The sequence below is a fragment of the Calonectris borealis genome, chromosome 1, assembly GCF_964195595.1.
Source record: "Calonectris borealis chromosome 1, bCalBor7.hap1.2, whole genome shotgun sequence".
In the NCBI taxonomy this organism is placed as follows: domain Eukaryota; kingdom Metazoa; phylum Chordata; class Aves; order Procellariiformes; family Procellariidae; genus Calonectris; species Calonectris borealis.
Genome location: NC_134312.1, coordinates 193,862,512 through 193,882,079, shown reverse-complemented (window position 1 = coordinate 193,882,079; position 19,568 = coordinate 193,862,512). Strand labels below are relative to the sequence as shown.

Here is a 19,568-nt window from a genome sequence, read left to right as displayed (position 1 = left end):
GCAGACTCCCAGCAGAATCTCAGGAGAACACTCCTCCCTAAAGTGATTTTAAAAAAATCAATCCTGTTTTATTTATGTAGGTTTGTCTTTATTATTAAATGCTTATGTAAGAATTTAAGAATTCTATTTTTAATGACAATTTCAAGCAATTTATTTGATCCCAAAGTTAGGCTCCCTGGTGTGTATTCCCCACGGTTCCTCAATTTATTTTTTTTAATCAGAAAACAATATATCCTATCTTCCAGCCCTGCAGTACAGCAACTGCTATACAAAAATCAGTCTATTCCATTTTCGCAAGTTACCTATTCTGTAGACATTAATATGGGCTTGCAAAACAGAAAGAGCATGTAAAGTTAGACAGAAATAATTTTTATAAAGCTTTATCAAATTTGTTCTCCTGCAGGATTTTTTTCTTCCTAAACACGGTGTCTTCATCAGAAACTGCCTCGCTCTTAAGTTGTCATTGTCTTCCCATTTTTGCTAGACAATCTTAAGAATTCTAAGTAGCTGTGAAAATTTTCTCTTTCCTATTCCAGAGTAACATGAAAAACTAAGCCATTTAGATTTCTTTCTCTTCTCACCACCCTCCACTCTATTAGGAATAATTAGCAATCTTCCAAAAACTTTCCTTGACCCAGGTCCTTCAGTTAAAAGAATGAGATCTCAGGTTAGCTCCCTCTTGCTTCGATAAATTTTAAGTCCCTAGCAGATTTTCTTCCAAATGAAAAAAACAAGTGTTACAATTCCTCTAGAACAAAATTTTAAAAAAGCCCTGACTGAAGAATAAAAGAATCAAAATCAGAGTTCCATGACCTACCACCTACGGGTGTTCAATTCCATGGCAACATGAGACTTCCTAATGATTACTCAGCCTTAGATTACTTTATGCATAATATTAGCATCCAGTCCCCAGGGCAAGGAGCTATCTATGAAAAAAGTTTATTCAAAGGTGACTGTTCAGAGAAGCAACCTGAACCATCAGGTAACACTTTTGAGTTTTTCAAAAGGAAATTTCTGTAGGTTGCATTTTGAAAACAGCAGCACTGAACCACTATTGCAGCACATACTTTAAATGACCAGTTTTGCGGTGCAGACCAACACAACCATTATACAGAGGTCTTCAACTGGCTGTATTTGCAGGATGGTAAACTTGATATATTTGTGCCTGTATACACAGCATCTCACTAAATATGTATGAGTATATAAATATGAATACCTATCACTGATGTACTCAGTTTCTGATTTTACCACTTTGAAATATTATCCAGGTTGTTTTTCATTCTCTCTCAGCTGCTGTACTGTGGTTTGTGTTTGATAAGATTTTTTAAAAAAAAAAGGCCTTTAATGAATATTAAGGATGAATTTACCTCATATGCCTTCAGAAAGCTTCTGCTTTCTAAAAGCTAATGAACTCTGGATTTTGAATAATTATTCTCTTTTCAAAAGATTTTGCCAGTATAAGAGAATCTGTGGACAGCTCTGGCATTAAAAAAGTGTGCACACGCTTACTCAAGACATGACAAAACTCCAGGTATAGGGCCTGTATCTAGTATGAGAAGTAGAAAATTACAATGCTCAATTTAATAAGTCAGTCCAATTTTACTGATGATGGGTAGAGTCTAATCTCAATACAAAATCTCTCTGATACAACCCTACTACCCAACAAACAGGCAGGTCTCCAGGGCACATCCCAACACAGTTTAGCAGATGGCACACCTTGTTCAGGTTCTCAGATTGAATAATGAAGCACTGAGACTACAAGAACTACTCATCTCGAAGCTGTCTTATACAAACTCGTAATAATTGGAGAAAATGGAACTATGTTGCTCACCTGAAGGATCTCCTGCAACAGGACTACAGGGTACATCTTTTCATAAATAGATCAGATTGTAATAGTTTCTAGCATTGGAAAGGATCTGCAAACTGTGCAAAATACAAATACAAATATACTTGCCAAGTTTACCAACATTGTACACTCCATTTCACTAAGCTAATTAACAAGATGAGGCAAAGTACAAAGATAAACATATGGGACAGGCGATTTCTAAACATCTTTGATGTAATACTCCTTTACGCTTGTCACCAAACTATTTAACAGACTTGGTGGAGGGGGTTATAATATACAGCTACTATCTGCTGCTACCACCATCAGTGGAACTGGAAAAGTAAAAGATAGTGTCTCTCCTAAAAAGAACTCAAAGGAAGCTGATATTTTGGAAGCTACCATCTTCTGAGAATACAGACTGAACATACAAGCTCAAAACTCAACCTGTGGTCTAGAATGGAGTATTATTAAAACTGTGGACTAGGCTCAAAGGCTGTAAAATAAAGCAACTTCCATGAAAGAAGAGATATGAGACAGTCAAATTAAGAACTCCAGTGCCAAGATCTACCCTGTTATGTCTACCAAATTTCTGTATTACTTCCCCAGAACTGAAAGTTTGTTTATAAAACTGGTCATAAAAATTGGAATTGCACTCTTTGCATTTGGATATACAACTGAGATGTTCATAGTTTGGGAAACTAGCTTAAAATGTGTCGTAAGAAAAATCTTTTCTCCTGAACCAATCTGATTCATCTAAATATTCCCCTGGCAAGACTCAGTTCAAGAAATTACAACACAAAAATAACATGAAAGAGCAAAAATATCAAGCTATGCAAAACCAATAAACACATTCTGTCTATTCTGTTATTAACTACATATTAACACTACCTGTTATAATTAAAACCTCCTGTACATTAAGATAATAATACCGATGATGTTTAATAAGAATTCTTCTTTTATTTAAAACAAGCTGAAGTTTTATATTACAAATTCCCAATAAAAATGCAATTTAATTAATATGCACACATTATTGAGAAATGCTAGATATTTTTGGACCCAAAGTTTTTAGTATATTTATATCCAAAATCAACTTGGAAAAATGTTGAAGGAATATGCACACTCAAAACTCCTCATGCAAATGAAGTAGGAATTTCCACCAGTTCTAATTTATTGGATGGCGTTTCATTCATGCTATTTTTAACACACATCAGAGAAAGCAAATACTGCAGAAAACATATTGAAGAACATTTGGTTCAATGAGCAGAGTGAATTAGCATCAACTGCAGTCCTACTGTTTGGCTAGTTTCAATGAGAGTCTGTTTTATAAGTTTTAAGTGATCACGATTTTTCCTGGTTATACATATAGGCAACTTTTTCATAGCAATGTTGATGAAAAGTGATAACTATGCAAATATACATGCATGCACGGTGAGGAGGTGGGGAAAGAGAAAGAAGAGAGAGGCACTTCAGTGTAAATCTGGGCTGGAAAGTACATATGTAATCTTCTTGAAAGCTCTAATGTCCTTAATCATGTCTATAAACCTGCCAGCCGGGGGGAGCAAAGATTTATGATTTAAGCGACCAAACTTTCACTGCTAGAGATGCTTAGGCAGAAAGGTGAGAAGCAATGTCTCAAGTAAGTAGACCTGTGAGACAGAGTAGAGAATATTCAAAGCAAATAGCTTGCAGACAACAGATAAAGAAATGGGCTTATGTAATCAAGAACACATCTATTAAAAAGCCAAATATTAAGAGAAATCCTGCACAGAAAAACCTGAAGTTCTGTGAATGCATTTTTCATGCGAAGAGCTCATTCGACTCAAGCATTACTACAGATGTTATTTAATGAACGTCACATGATATTATATTAACAGCAACCTGATGATCATGCTAACAGCCTGTTCTTAGTATTTAACCGCAGATCAGCATTCTCCTTTTAAGAGTTTAACACAACAGAAACAAGCAAGTCACTCGCATGCTACCATACGGCCGAGTACTTCCACACAGCCAGCGCCGAGCCTGGCGCACGGGCTGAGGGAGGGAGGTACTTCCAGCGCGGCTGGACGCAGGTGGTCTCAGTGATGGGATATTCCCATCAGTTTTGGTGAAGTTGTGAAACTGTCACGCTGCTGGATAAAAGAGAGATGCCGTTTACGTCCTTACTGTGAGGAAGGGAACAAGGACAAGCAGCGGCATGCCAAACGGGAGGGAGGAGAGGGTACTGTGCAAGTGTCTAAGGCACAATGAGAGGGTGGCGATGAAACTGCAGGTCTTGGAGTAGGAAAATAAAGGGGGCACTGGCTGCAAATCCACAGGAAAAACAGCTTCTTTCCTTCTGCCCTTTCTGAACCATTAGTATAAATGGTACACACAGCCAGAGGATTGGTCCCTCCTGCCTTCGTTTGTTTCTGCCTTGTACACAGAATATCTGTCTCCAAGGCCCAGCAGTTGTTGACATTTGAAAATATCACACTGCACTGGAACACTATATTTATGCCTCTGTTGAAAGCAAAGTTATATCTCAAAGTCCCCAGAACCCACCATTACTTTCCAATTGCCAAAGCACGAGTTTTTGATGGGGGCAGAGTAAGTCAGCCAGCATGCTCTCCACTCCTAAGTCCAGCCAAAAGCTGCTTAACACATCAGTCTCTGTTCTATAAATCAGGGTAGACGAGGACTACAACCAATTTCCCCTTCCTCCCTCTTTTAGGAAGGACAGAGTGATCGAGGTTACAGAAACCTGACAGTTATTAACAGGGATAAACATGATACTCCTGACCTTAACCGCAGGTACTGAATCAGATGCGTGTGCATGCTTCCATGTGCACACGCACGTGTGCAGACGCCACAGGACTCAGATTTTCCTGGCAAGTTGTCTGCTGCTGGCAAGATCAAGCAGTAACACTGCTGGCACAGAGATGCTGAGCTGAGGACTAACACAGGCCAACAAAGTCAAACTGAAATTAGGTTTCAAAGATTCCAGTCTTAATTTTCCCCTAGAATAGAGTAATTCTCGTCATTGTTTCCATAACAGTAATATGTGCTCTTGACAAGCGATCTGCAGTTGTTTTCACATCTAGACATTCTATGTTGGTTACGCTCTGCTTGGAGGCAGACACTGGCTTTGGTCAACCGAGATTGCAGCCTTTTTACATGACGCATCTCAGTATGTGATGAAGTCTGTCATACTTAGGATTGTGCAACTCTTAAGCCTCCAAAGCACTCAGCCAACATTATCTAAACATAAAAAATAATTTAATTTCAAAAAATTTAAGTCTGATACTGCCAGCCTCAAAAACTCTCATATTTTACAGTGCTAAGAAAGAAATATCTGTATAAGCCAAAGAGATGTTCTCATTTAGGGCCAATCCCATGAGTTATTGACATTGCCAAATCCTGTTTAGGTGCCTAAATAATAGCTGATTGCAAATATTTTTGTGAGCGTGGCCCTTAAACCCTAATCTCTGCCAACAAGCAGCTGAGGGCTATATAGAAAACCATCCTCTGACTTCTTCTCTTCTTTGAAAACTGAACCCCCATCGGTTAAAGAAAATCTGGGATTTCTGGGAAAGTGTCCAGAACTGCAAGCTAACAATGCCTGAAGCAGCCACTGCCATATTCTACGCTGTGGAATTTTTCTTTTTACAAGTTGGCTGATGTAATGTGTGCTTCATTAATATAATGTTTTTGTGCTTACATTTTTGTCACGAGCCATGTCCGGGACAACCAGGGGATCAGGCCCAGCCAGCACGGGTTCATGGAAGGCAGGTCCTGCTTGACCAACCTGATCTCCTTCTATGACAGGTGACCCGCCTCGTGGATGAGGGAAAGGCTGTGGATGTGGTCTACCTGGACTTCAGTAAAGCCTTTGACACTGTCTCCCACAGCATTCTCCTAGAGAAGCTGGCGGCTCACGGCCCAGACAGGTGCACTCTTCGCTGGGTAAAAAACTGGCTGGACGGCCGAGCCCAGAGAGTTGTGGTCAACGGAGTTAAATCCAGTTGGCGGCCGGTCACGAGCGGTGTTCCCCAGGGCTCAGTACTGGGGCTGGTCCTGTTCAATATCTTTATCAACGATTTGGATGAGGGGATCGAGTGCTCCCTCAGTAAGTTTGCAGACGACACCAAGCTGGGCGGGAGTGTTGATCTGCTTGAGGGTAGGAAGGCTCTACAGAGGGACCTGGACAGGCTGGATCGATGGGCCGAGGCCAACTGTATGAGGTTCAACAAGGCCAAGTGCCGGGTCCTGCACTTCGGCCACAACAACCCCAGGCAACGCTACAGGCTTGGGGAAGAGTGGCTGGAAAGCTGCCCAGAGGAAAAGGACCTGGGGGTGCTGGTTGACAGCCGGCTGAACATGAGCCGGCAGTGTGCCCAGGTGGCCCAGAAGGCCAACGGCATCCTGGCCTGTATCAGAAATAGTGTGGCCAGCAGGAGAAGGGAGGTGATCGTGCCCCTGTACTCGGCACTAGTGAGGCCGCACCTCAAATCCTGTGTTCAGTTTTGGGCCCCTCACTACAAGAAGGACATGGAGGTGCTGGAGCGTGTCCAGAGGAGGGCAACGAAGCTGGTGAAGGGCCTGGAGCACAAGTCTTATGAGGAGCGGCTGAGGGAACTGGGGTTGTTTAGTCTGGAGAAGAGGAGGCTGAGGGGAGACCTCATCGCACTCTACAACTACCTGAAAGGAGGTTGTAGCGAGGTGGGTGTGGGTCTCTTCTCCCAAGTAACAAGCAACAAGATGAGAGGAATTGGCCTCAAGTTGCGCCAGGGGAGGTTTAGATTGGACATTAGGAGAAATTTCTTTACTGAAAGAGTGGTCAGGCCTTGGAACAGGCTGCCCAGGGAAGTGGTGGAGTCACCATCCCTGGAAGTATTTAAAAGACGTGTAGATGAGGCGCTTAGGGACATGGTGTAGTGGGCATGGTGTGTTGGGTTGATGGTTGGACACGATGATCTTAGAGGGCTTTTCCAACCTTAATGATTCTATGATTCTATGATTTCCCACAAAAACTTTCTATGAAAATAGCATCGCCATTGATGCTTGACAAACAAGGAGTATTTACTTCTTAATTTTATGGTCATTCCCATGCATCTTCACGTCCCATCTGCAGTTCTCTTGATGGAAGTGTGTGTGGCTATCGTATCTATCAATTAGGTCAGATACGGAGATGACTGCTAGGAATTACGATGGGGGTGGTATCTATTGATTCTGTATTTCATGCGATAAACAGTGGGCTTAATATGAAAACCATCTGTACATCAAGAAAGAGAGAACAAACTGCAATGTATAGTGCCAACTGCTTGTTTTGCTCTTTGACGGATCCCTAATTAACTGATTTTTCTTAACTGATTGCCAAGGGGATATGCAATGCCTCTTCCTGAAAGACATAAAACAGAGAAGGGAGATGATACAAAGAAGGAGCACACTCCCTCTTTCAAGCACAGGTTTGAGCCTGAAGTCAAAACAATGAAAAGAGAAGAAAGAAGAGAAAATTGATGAGGCTCGTGGCAGTCCACAGATTTTTCAAAGAGAAAGGAATCATCTGTTTCCCATGTTCACAGTAGATAAGAAAAGTAGCAATGGGCTTCATCTATAGAAAGGGAATCTGGGGTAAGATAGCTGAAAAACAGCGAGGAGAGTTCACTACTGGTACAGAACATCTCAGGAGGTTGCAGATTCATCCTCATCAGAGGTGTTAAAGGTGCATGTTAGACAAGTATGTCAGAAATGAAATAGGGAATGTTAATCCCATACTTAGACAGGGAGATTGATTCACTGACTTCTAGGCTGTTTTTTCTAAATTTCTGATTCTATGGCTTTTATAGAAAGTGTTCTCCTGTGCTAGGCGCAAGCCATGGGAGCAGAACAAAGAAAGATGACTAGAAATGGTGCAGACTGAGGAGTCTTTAGACTCTTCCTTTCTGATGGGGTGGAATTAATCTCATCCTAAAAGTTTTTTCAACAACTTTAGAGCAACACAATGTAGATAAGAACAGCTAAATCAGGCATATAGACCCCTTTACAAAAGCATCCAGACATTTCTGGAGCATAATTCACATGAACTGTTCTAAACATCCACCTTCAACTGAGCCAATCAAACATCTACCACCTACCTTGTCAATAGGTCTAAGTTTTATTTACTGGGAAGGAAACCTACTGGGACTGGCTCAGTTGCAGGTACCTACTCTCTTGATACCTAATGTTAGCTAAAATGAATCCCAGTATACAGGTGATTGGTTTTCCAATCCCAGAAACCTTGTCTCTCACTCGCCTCTAGTATCAGGAGCTCTGAACCCAGACCACAGAACAAGGACATTCTTCCTCCCTGATAAGTAATTCCGAAAAGCCCAGAGTCCTGATTGTTTAAGTTTATTCTCTCTACTTTTCTTTCCCACCTTCAAATTTTGGTTTTCTTTACTTCTTAAACTGCAACACCTTAACTGTTATTCTCATCATCTGGCTGAAACTGGGAAACTCTGGAGGGATGTAGCGACAGAGACTAGCACAGTGTTGCTTCAAGCTGCTTTTCAGGGAAGCACAGACAGGCTTTGCAAGCCTGGCACAGTTGGACAGCACTTACTAATAATTTTAATGTTCTTAGATTAACTATGAGGAACACACAGACACACAGTGTGAGCACACAAACTTCATTTGCCAAGCAAAACAAGCTAAAAGCTCAGTTGTTTTTTAATTCTCTCTCGAAATCTTGCTCCTAGCGCAGAGAAGGCTGATTAGATCCATATCAGTTGGTACATCAGCTATTAATGACAAGCAACTTAAACAAGTTTTCTGATACCAAACTTCCCCCAAAAAAGAGAGCAAAGTTGATGTACGCTTCACAAAGTAATTAGCAACATAGTCTGGAGTCTGATTTTCTGCTCTTTCTTCGTTCTGTAGTCAAAACAGTCAATGTTCACTGAATCTTTACCTAGTAGAAAAGCAAACACCACAACAAATTGCTAAAGTTGTATTTTCAGCCTAGATTTTAAGCTGCTTTTTCTCAGCTCAGCACAATATGGTTTTAAGCACCAATGTTCCAGAGAAAGATAGTGCTTACTCAAAGAGATGATGATATGTCAGACAAATAAAGACTAGGCAATCAGGCTATGTCTGTACTTTGACATGAGACTTCCAAAAGAGAGCTATGTACTTCAAAAAGGGATTTAGACAAATCTATTGTCAGCACTTCTCCATGAGTCAGCTCCGGAAAAACTGCCACAGGATTCACTGTGAGGAGACACCGGGCTGCCGCCAGTGTCATCCTTCAGAGAAGAGACACAAGTGAATCCAGACTATGCAGTCAACTACCTGGCTCTCTTCTCATTAAAGGCAAGGACGGCCGTGCTGGCCACATTGCCACCTGGGAAACTCCCCTGCTGCCTAAATATGTCCCCCTTACCTTTCTAATTCCTGTCCTAAAAATGGCTAACGTTACTTTTCCACAGTTAATACATTTTACCTTAGAGGCAACTATAGCAACTTCATTATTGTAAAGAGCAAATCTGGTGCACTATTTGACTTTTATTTCCATATTATAAGGTCCTCTAGAGGAAGGCAGAATGTGTGCTTGCTTCTGTCTGTGCCTGATGCAAAATATCATTCCCTTGCCCAGTAGCAAACATACCTCCTTCTTCAGACTCATCCTTCAGCTCACAACGTAAGGTTTGTGCAAGCTGGCTTCTTCTGCTCCTACACAAGCTAGTGGAGCATTTGTCTGGATCCAGGTAAACCAAGAAGCCTTCCAGTTCCACAGGTTAGTCAGGGAAATACAATTACACCATCTTTCATTTTGAATGTATATTTGCATTAAAAACAGTGATGAAGTGGTGAAGTTAAACAAGCACACATATGATGACTATGAAGTAGTTACTACTGTAACAAATTATTTTCTAATTATTTTTCAGTCAGCTGTTCTTTGAGACCTTTGATATTTCAAAAAAAATGAGACGAGTCGATACCAATGGATTACAAACATACCCTGGGCTGAGAGAGAGTGCAGGGGGAATAAAACCTTTGCTGGGTCTTGCTCTACACAAAAATAAACTCAATTTTCAAATGCACAAAGCTTATAGTTTTTTTTCTTACTACTGCGGTTCCTAAGTTAGGAATATTCTTTGTAACAATAAAGGTATTTGCAAATCAAACATGTATTTTCCTTAGAGGATTACGTACATTGATTACATTATTGTATTAGTCAGTCTCTGAGAAAAGAGAACTCCCTGAATTTTCTCAAAGGACTTTGTCTGCATTTGCTGATTATATTTATCTTCCATACAGAATTGTATCTATCTTCCTTTATCGTACTACCTGTGAAGCATTATCTAAACCTCAATTGTAAGAACTGTGAGGTTGAAAGATTGTGATAAAGTAGCAGAATAAATTCAAAGAGAAAATAAAGACAAAACGCTAAGAAAGACCTTGCAAAATAGGAATTCCACCAAACAAATTATTATTTCCTATGGAATATGAAATTTAGGCTGAAGTAAAGTTTTGTGCTGCGTAGGCAGATATGTTTCTCTTGGCAGCTTTATTGTTGCTTTCAGTTACCTCTTATTCTCAGTATTCGGAATTTAAATATTTAATTTAAAAAATATTTATCCTCTTTCTGAAATCAATTTAGGTGATACAGTTTTGGCTTAATTAGTATGATATGGAAACCTGCCCTCTACTTCAGTTGTAAACATTTTAAAAATACATCTTCTTACCACTTTCATCCAGCAAGAAATCATCCTGGTAACGGAACTTTTCTGGTCCACATGCAATAAAAATGTCATCATCGCCAAAGAAATCCTGAAGGCACATCACCTGCAAGCAAAAAGAAAAGGAAGGCATTGTATGAAATACCTCATCATCAGAATTGTAAGAACAATAAATCCCTCCTTGTTTCCATCTGCATGAAAACTCTTCACTTCTAATGGAATCAACAGGGCTTCATCTCCAGATAAATTTCAAAGCTGTGCTCTGACCATCTGTTACAAGTGAGAAACACTTTTATGGACACTGCAGGAAGAGAGAGATAAGACAAAAAACCATAACTGTCACATTTATTACATGATGCATCAATGGGGTATGAGATAAATGCCTTTTGTTTACGCACAAGGTACCATTCAGCAGTTAGTGGATAATTAATTTGCTTTTGAGCCTACATTTCTATCCTGTGACTGCCATGAAACGAGGTTACAGCTTTGTATGCAGAATTAAATGTAGTTACTTCAGCAAAATCTTCCTTACAGGGAATGAAACTTATAGGGTGAACTGACTCTCCATCACACACCCTTCATCTTCACCAGCAGAGTCAATGTGAAGCCTCGTCAAAGGCACCAAGCTGAACAATCAGGTGAGCTGGGAATGATTCTTCTAGTACTGACTAAAAGAACAATACCTTTCTAGTCCCAAATTAGAATAGTCAGGATTACATTGGTGGAGTTTTATGTCTATACATGAGATTTCCTTGCAACAGCTTTTAGTTCACAAGGCACTACTTAACAGTTTAATGTTTCCAGTTAAATGGCTATTTTTACTAACGTTCTTAAAAGAAAAATCAGTAACTTTCCAAAAACCTGACTTTAGACTTATTGATCCAGTTTTGACAAATTTTAAAACCAAAGTAGGAATCAGACTACCTTTAAAAAAAAACAAAGACACTTGGTAAACAATATTATAAGCTCTGTTCTTGCTTTACATTTACAAGAAGATTTTAAAAGGCTATGTTTGCTTATTTTTTATATAATGTTTTATAAATAAATAGTGCACTAATATTTGAACAGGATAATTTCACAAATAGAGTTTCAAGTCAACAGCGTACAGATAGGAAAGTAGCATATAAAGAATTCCTAAAAATTGACAAAACAGTTGAGAACAGCCCAGCTGAACCAGACCACCCCCCTCATAAAAAGCAGGGGGTGGGAAAGTCAGCATTTAAAGCCTACAAAAACACACGTGAAAGAATTAGCTAATGAGATTAGACAGACTTTGCATAAAAACAAGCACACCCCCAACCTGCAGTGACTGGTGACTAGGGGTTATAAAATTCATATCATGCTTCCCGGAAACATGCCTGAAGGCTTTGGTATCTACAACAGTTACGAGCCTCTATGCTAGAAAAATCTTAAGCAAGAAAAATAATGGTACATGTCCTGACTTGCTTGCAGAGTAAGATTTGCCATTAAAACTATTTTAAAGGTAGAGAAGTAGCAGCTCAAAAAAGAGGAACTCAGGAGAAGAACTTCTTGATGAAATAAATACCCCAAAAGAAACAAAGGTACTCCCAAAATTACCCTTTCCTTAATTAATGCACATAATTTTAAATTCAGGTCCACCACAACCCTATTCCTATCAACATTGTCATCTTAACACCACACAGTACCTGAACACCAACATCAAAAATGTAAATATTTGATGGAGCTTTTTACCATGTTCCTACACAGTTTATGTTCTATTAGTGTATCAGCCTCAGTAACCTTTATATAAACTCATTTATTTCCCATCTTTTTTTTCGTCCACAAGACATATCCTGCCTGTCTTCCCACCCCATACTCCCACCAAGCTTCAAACATCTCTTCCCTTCAGTCAAGTTCCTCTGAAATTGCCACCTCTCCCACAGCATGCACAAAACTACTAATTTGCAGAATGACATTAAAAATCCTGCGATTTCCTGTTTGCCTCCCCAGTTTACCACACTTCTGGGGAGTGATAACCTTTACATTTGTGTTTATACCAAGCAGAGTATTAGAACTGAACAAATAATAAGCGACTCTAGGCACAAAGTTGAGCTATTTTGACAACAAGCACGAATGAAAATTAAATTCATATTTGAATCAAAAAATTGTATGGATTTAATAAAACTCAAAAATGCTTGGCATCTGTCCAGTTAAGAGGGTTTCATTCAAACCTAAACAAGGCATTAAAATTGAGGTAACAACACCTAACCAGGCTCAAACTACGCCAAACCATCTCAGTTCAATCCGTCCAATTTATATGCAAATAAGAAAGAAAATAGGATTAGCACAAAAGAAAAATAATTTGTACTTAGATATCCTTGTTTTTTATTAAACTTTACACTCATAATTTACACTTATTTATGCCTGCCTCTTTTCTCCATGCTCTCAGTTGCCTACTGTGTGTAAAACTACATACACTTCTTACAGGTTTTCTTGCCTCCTGAGATTTTATTAATTTGGGAAATATAAGTCTAGCTCCTAGAAAGCTCATAGCAAGAGCGCAAGTTCCCTCCAAACGCATCCCCCTCCAGAATAACTTCTCTTCAGGCTTCCAGTATCTTTTTATATTATTTATTGGAAGCCTTGACATGTCCTTCCCTGTCTGCTTTCTCCTCTGCAGCATTTTCCACCCTTTCTGTCTCAGCATCCCTGGCCCACTCCACCCCCCAGCTCACGCTCCTCAGAGGTTACACTGAAGGGCCTTTCCAGCAGGCATCTAACAAACGTACAGCACCCCCTTCCAGGCTTTTTCGGAGAGAAATCTGCAAGCACTTTCTATTCACACTCAGTCATCAGCTAAGCAACAGGACCTGCTTTTTATTACCCATTTTCACTTCTGGAGAACACAGCTCCTCAAAAGTTATGGTTTAGAAGATCAAGGATTTGTATCACCCATACTGGACTGTGCCGGTGGCTCTGTTGCACGTGATCAGCTTTAAAATTAGTCAATTTTTAAAATAGTGAATTACATTCACTATTTTAACATTTTTGTTGTTTTCAAGTCACAGAATCCATCTTCTTCTTTTTCACAAGTAAGTTTTTATCTTCCATATTCCACCAGGACGTTTCTCACAGTGGGGAAAAAGAAGTCAAACATACACCTTGAGTAAAAAGAAACTGAAAAAAAGAAATTTTCTACCACACACCTGGTACTAAATAGACTGTGACTCTGGTAAACAAAAAACTTTCTGAGAAAAAGGTGATATTTAAAGTTAATGATGTCTCTCTTGCGCTCTGAAGGGGAATGAATAAATAACAGTAACGTTACTAGAGGCCAGGGAGTCTCAGGCATTACAATCCTTTGCATCAGGGGCGAGAAAGATGACAAGCAGCAGCAAAGAAAATCGATCACTAGTACAGGCTTTGGGCAATATGTAAGTCACATAAAAAAGACTAGCTGACCTGTACATACCCGGTGCAAAACAGAAGAAGAATTTGTCATGCCTAAACTCACCTGAGCAAGTTGTACAGGCTGAAGCCTGGATCCCCCACAAATCGTTGTCCTAGTGAAAAACTTAAGAATCCCACATGCCCTTCCAGTGGGAGACACAGGTGTCTGCCTAGGAAGAACCCCAAATTATTTTGTATCTCAGACGTTGGTGTGGTGCTTTTGCTAGAAGCCCAGAGGGGACACCGGGACCCAGCCAGGCCAGGCACCGCCGCCCGGGGAGCGTGCAGCAGAGCAGCTGAACTGCCCCAGAAAGAGAAGAGGGAGCAGAGTAGCAAACTTGGCTTCTGGCCCAGGATCAGGACTGGCTTTGCACCATAGCACGGACACTATGGGCATGTTAAAAATTACCTTCACTTTTCTTTCTTTTTTTAAACAGGCGAGTACCTGGAACCAATGAGAAATCACCGAACTATTGTGGAGCCTTTGGTTTTCCTGAACTGGCGCAAAATATTTAAGCTCTTAATATTCACCTCTTTGAAGTTGGTAACTTCGTTATGGAGACCCTCTTTCTTATATCTACAAAAGATGCGAGAAATTATGCTTTACGTTTTGGAGCACAGATGACTGGAGAGTAAGAATAGCAGCTTGCAGAGCCGTTACCTGGTTTTATTCTCCCAGCACAAGTGAGAAAGAGCAATCAGTAGTGGTGTGGAGGAGGTGCAGAGGGAGGGAGAGAGGGAAGGGGGAATGGAGGGAAAAGAGAGGGAAAGGCAGAGGGGAAGAGAGGGAGAGGGAGGGGAGAGGGAGAGGGAGAAGCGGGGGGGGAGGCAAGAAGGGAGGAATGGAGGAAGGAATTGAATCAATCCTTTCTCTAAAAGCATGAAATGAAAGCTACAGATGAAATCCCCTTTTATAATTGCTGTATTCTGGCTATAGTGGGGTCAGGGACCTTTTTGAATTCATGTTTCAAAACAAACACACACAAAAAAAACCCAGAATAAAATTCTTTGCATATGTCAGTCACAGCAATTCAAATACTTTCCTATTGTTTTAAAGCTGACCACATATCAAGTTAATACCAACTCTGAAATTTTTAAATAAAAAACAATCAGAAACTCAAATTTTCCTCTGCATTCAGGAATAGCTCACAGCAGTACACCACCACCACCAGGATTACTAACTCTCACGTTTTTGCTACAATTTTCATAATGCTGGGTTCTTGGACAGAAAAGGAAGAGGGAGGTCTTCTGTGTGTTTGTCTTCTTTTAATAACAACAACTTAATTAGACTCAAAGCTGAAGGCTATTTTGGATGAGCAATGAGAAAACCTCAAGCTGGGGTGCCCTCAGGCACCACGGCTGTTGCAGAGCTGGAAAGAAAAGTGAGGACAAAGAAATGAGGTGGTAAAACAAAAAAGATGCAGAAGGAGAACTCAAATGATAAGTGCGTATAGGAGTTTTCTGAAAAGAAAAAGAGAAATGAATGATGGCAAATGGAAAACATGAGGCGGAAAGGAAGGAGGAGATGCGGGCTGCAAGGCAGGAGCGCACACCAAGGGCGACAGAGGGGTAATCCAGGCTGGTGTGGGAAGAGCAGCCCAAAGGAGGGGGCAGGCAGAGAGTCAGTGGCAAGTGCCTTCCAGATTTCATCCTGTAGCCAGCGAGCTGGGAAGTTTTAAAGCTATTTTAAAGTAGCCTTTTTGAACCTGAAACAATCTCATGTTGAGTTTGATTATCATTTCCCTGATGGTGAAAAAGACATTAAAAACAAACTTCATCCTTGGAAAAACCTCAGTGTTTAAATGACTCATGATTTTAGGGCTCTGACTCATTAATTTTCTGTCAAGTTTTATGAGTTTTATTACGGGGCTGTTCTTCATTTTCCTGCTACTTTTGATTCACTCACCCTCCATGTTTAATTCCTAGGCAGGTCTCTTTCGTTCTTCGTATATTGAAGGAGCTCACTATACCTCTGTTCTACCATTTTTCTCCTTTTTTTTTCCTGACTGATTTTTCCAATAAAACAAAGCCTCTCCTTGTTTTAAGATATAAATTGATCTTTATTGATGTTTTCCCTCTATTTTTGTCCTTAACCAAACTATATTTTCCTCTAACCACCACTTCTGCAGTACTTATTTTACCCATTTCCCCACTCTTTGTCTATTGCTTCATGGAGGAACACCTCAGATTAGATCCTGAACTGATTTCACTGCCAGGTACCACTCGCAGTCAGAGACAGCTATGGATTTTCCTGAGAACTTATAAATCCACACACGTTGTTTGTATAGGTGTTAAGATAGTCTTGTTTAACTTCATAATCCAAGCAGAATTATAGGAACAAAAGAGACCTCCTACATTACTACATTTATCTCCCAGCCAGTATTGGGCTGCTTCCAATACTGGTTTTCCCAATGCTTTGTTCAGTTTTGTAATATATTCCTTATTGTGTAGAGCTTCCCTTAGCAGAAAGACCAGTAAAACAACCGTTACTTGTTCAGAAGAATTTCATGGCTTCAGGAAAATCGGAAATTAATCATTCCATACTGGTGTAATTGCTCTTTCGGTCATCGCTGTGAAACGAGAAATCCAAATACATCAATAAGGCTTTCAGAAAGGGGAAAGAAAAATACTCCTGGTTTCTAAATAAATTTGGTGATTTGGTGTCAAGCCTTTTTTTTTTCCCTTCCTTTTTTTTCCCCCACCTTTTTTTTTTTTTTTTTTTTTTGAGGAACCTCAGCCGGCCCCATTCTGAGGGAAAGGAATTAGACCCCAACAGGAATTCACGGAGCATCACATTTGAGTATTTTCTTCAAGTTTAAGGCAAGACTATTTCCCTTCCTGTTGGCTCAGGCTCTGAGGCTTTTATTCATGCCCTTTCACATTTATCTGTCATTACACACATGCCACTTCTTGAGATTCAGTCATCTACGAAAAATATAATTTATTATCAGCATATATGTACTTCCTCTCTCAGCTTCTGATCCAAGTACTCTCCTCAGGTGGTGGCTTAGCCGAAGGCATTGGGAGGTATCTGCTACACACTTCTGAAGTTGAACGGCACTGATTCTTTTCTGTTGGAGTGAAATCTCCATGGTGACAACTGCATCATCAAGCTGTGAGAGCTTTTCAGTGAAGAAGAGCATTTTATCATGAGATTCTCATCACAAGAGTGCCCTCTGTAAATGAAGAGGAGATGTTACCGTAGCGGTTAAAACTGGCTGAAGCTACACGGCAATGCTGTCTTTACCAACTGGCTTGTGAGGCCACATTGCAGATTAATGCCTCTGAAACAGTATGTGTGTCCCCACAAATTAGATGAACACAAGACACCTTCATAGTTAGAAACATACGAATTTTCGTTCTCAAACTCAGCAGAAATAGCTTGCTATCGTGCTGCCTCACAGGAGTGGAAGGAAGGGTAGGAAGGCTCTGCAGAGGGACCTGGACAGGCTGGATCGATGGGCCGAGGCCAACTGTATGAGGTTCAACAAGGCCAAGTGCCGGGTCCTGCACTTGGGTCACAACAACCCCAGGCAACGCTACAGGCTTGGGGAAGAGTGGCTGGAAAGCTGCCCGGAGGAAAAGGACCTGGGGGTGCTGGTTGACAGCCGGCTGAACATGAGCCAGCAGTGTGCCCAGGTGGCCCAGAAGGCCAATGGCATCCTGGCCTGTATCAGAAATAGTGTGGCCAGCAGGAGCAGGGAGGTGATCGTGCCCCTGTACTCGGCACTGGTGAGGCCGCACCTCGAATACTGTGTTCAGTTTTGGGGCCCTCACTACAAGAAGGACATGGAGGTGCTGGAGCGTGTCCAGAGAAGGGCAACAAAGCTGAAGGGTCTGGAGCACAAGTCTTATGAGGAGCGGCTGAGGGAACTGGGACTGTTTAGCCTGGAGAAGAGGAGGCTGAGGGGAGACCTCATCGTGCTCTACAACTACCTGAAAGGAGGTTGTAGCGAGGTGGGTGTTGGTCTCTTCTCCCAAGTAACAAGCAACAGGACGAGAGGAAATGGCCTCAAGTTGCACCAGGGGAGGTTTAGATTGGACATTAGGAGAAATTTCTTTACTGAAAGAGTGGTCAGGCCTTGGAAGAGGCTGCCCAGGGAAGTGGGTGAGTCACCATCCCTGGAAGTATTTAAAAGACGTGTAAATGAGGCGCTCAGGGACATGGTTTAGTGGGCATGGTGGTGTTGGGTTGACAGTTGGACTCAATGATCTTAGAGGTTTTTTCCAACCTTAATGATTCTATCATTCTATGATTCTATGAAAGCAAGTCAGCGCCCTCAGGCCCAGGGGAACCGTGCTTTGCCCCACGCACACCTCCGTCCTCAGCTGCCTGTTGATCAGCACTGGCTCAGGACTGACCACTCCTCATTTTGTTCCCTCTGCCACCAATAGAGAGGTTGCTCTATTCATTTAATTGTTGAAGATGTAATATCAGTCTACTTCTATGATTTGTGTATTCATCAACATCCATTCTGTGCTATACGCAACTTGGCCTTTATCCAGCTAAGACTTTATCCAGCTAAGACTTGGCAAATAAATCATTAGGAATGAAGTATCTGTTTTCCTCAGTTAAAATAAGTATTTCTGTCTTGGTCAGTAAGGGCTTTTCATAAGGACAAGAAAACCTTCCCACACTATGCTTTGTACACTAACCTTAATACTCTCTGTTTTGTTTTTCTGTGTTGTACTAAATGATGGCACGCTTAAAAGAAAATCAATCTAAATTAAGATCCCAGGTTTTGTAATTGTGCCATCACCTTCTTCTTGAGGAACACTTTTAATTTGTGACAAATCTTTTTAAAAACTTTCAAATTAATCCTCTAAAGTTCAGACCAAGATAATAGAAACTTGGCAGTTCTAATACACTGAAACTACTGTACTTTGGCCTGAAACATTAGGTGAGAGCTGAACAACTTCTTTGTTAGATTAAAACTAATTTAGTAAACAAGCTTCTTTGTTACAGAATTTGAGGAGAGCAAGGGATATTTCCCAACAGGGAACCCATGGACTTATGCATGAATGCAATGCTGAGAAGCACTCATATTCAGTTTCATGAAAGGTTTCTCTGTGGGAACCACTAACATGGCCAGTTCAAACTCCTCCTGTCAAAAATTGCTTCACGGCAGACAGGATAAGACCAGTGAGAACGTGGCTCCTATCCACACCCAAAAATGACTCCTCCTCGAATGTTACCTTACTTTGACAGCTGCACCAATGCACAGCTGTGCTGACTAGCTAGTGTGGAGCAAATAACACACATTCACATGGGAAAGAGGAAAAATGCAGAGGCAGCATCATCAAGCCTAGAGTGGGCATCTCCTCCTTTCACCTACTTTTGCATCTCCCGCATGAAATATAAACTTGCTGCCCTCCAGTTTTCTAACAAGCTCATTGCTTCTTTTGCCCCTCACTCCGCTATTCAAACCCCACAGTGTACTAAAATTTAATTTCCCTCTGCACATCTTACTTCCGAAAGTCTCCAGCGCTGACGCCTGTTCTTGCAGCCTCCTCTAACTTAAAACACTATGTTGACCCCTCACTTCAGTTTTTTCTAAACTCAGCTTTCTACATCACACACCACAACAATATATCTTGCCCAAGGCAACTCCCATTTCCTCTTCTACCAGACT

The 19,568-nt window shown here is 40.9% G+C and overlaps 1 protein-coding gene across 3 annotated transcripts in view; it reads right to left on the bottom strand.

The window, feature by feature from the left end:
- Positions 1-19,568, bottom strand: part of DCLK1 (doublecortin like kinase 1) — a 253,346-nt gene that overhangs the window by 112,546 nt on the left and 121,232 nt on the right. For all 3 annotated transcript variants that reach the window (XM_075139785.1, XM_075139783.1, XM_075139784.1), the window contains exon 4: positions 10,531-10,630. In XM_075139785.1, the coding sequence (XP_074995886.1) occupies positions 10,531-10,630 (100 nt within the window). The remainder of the gene's footprint in view (positions 1-10,530; positions 10,631-19,568) is intronic.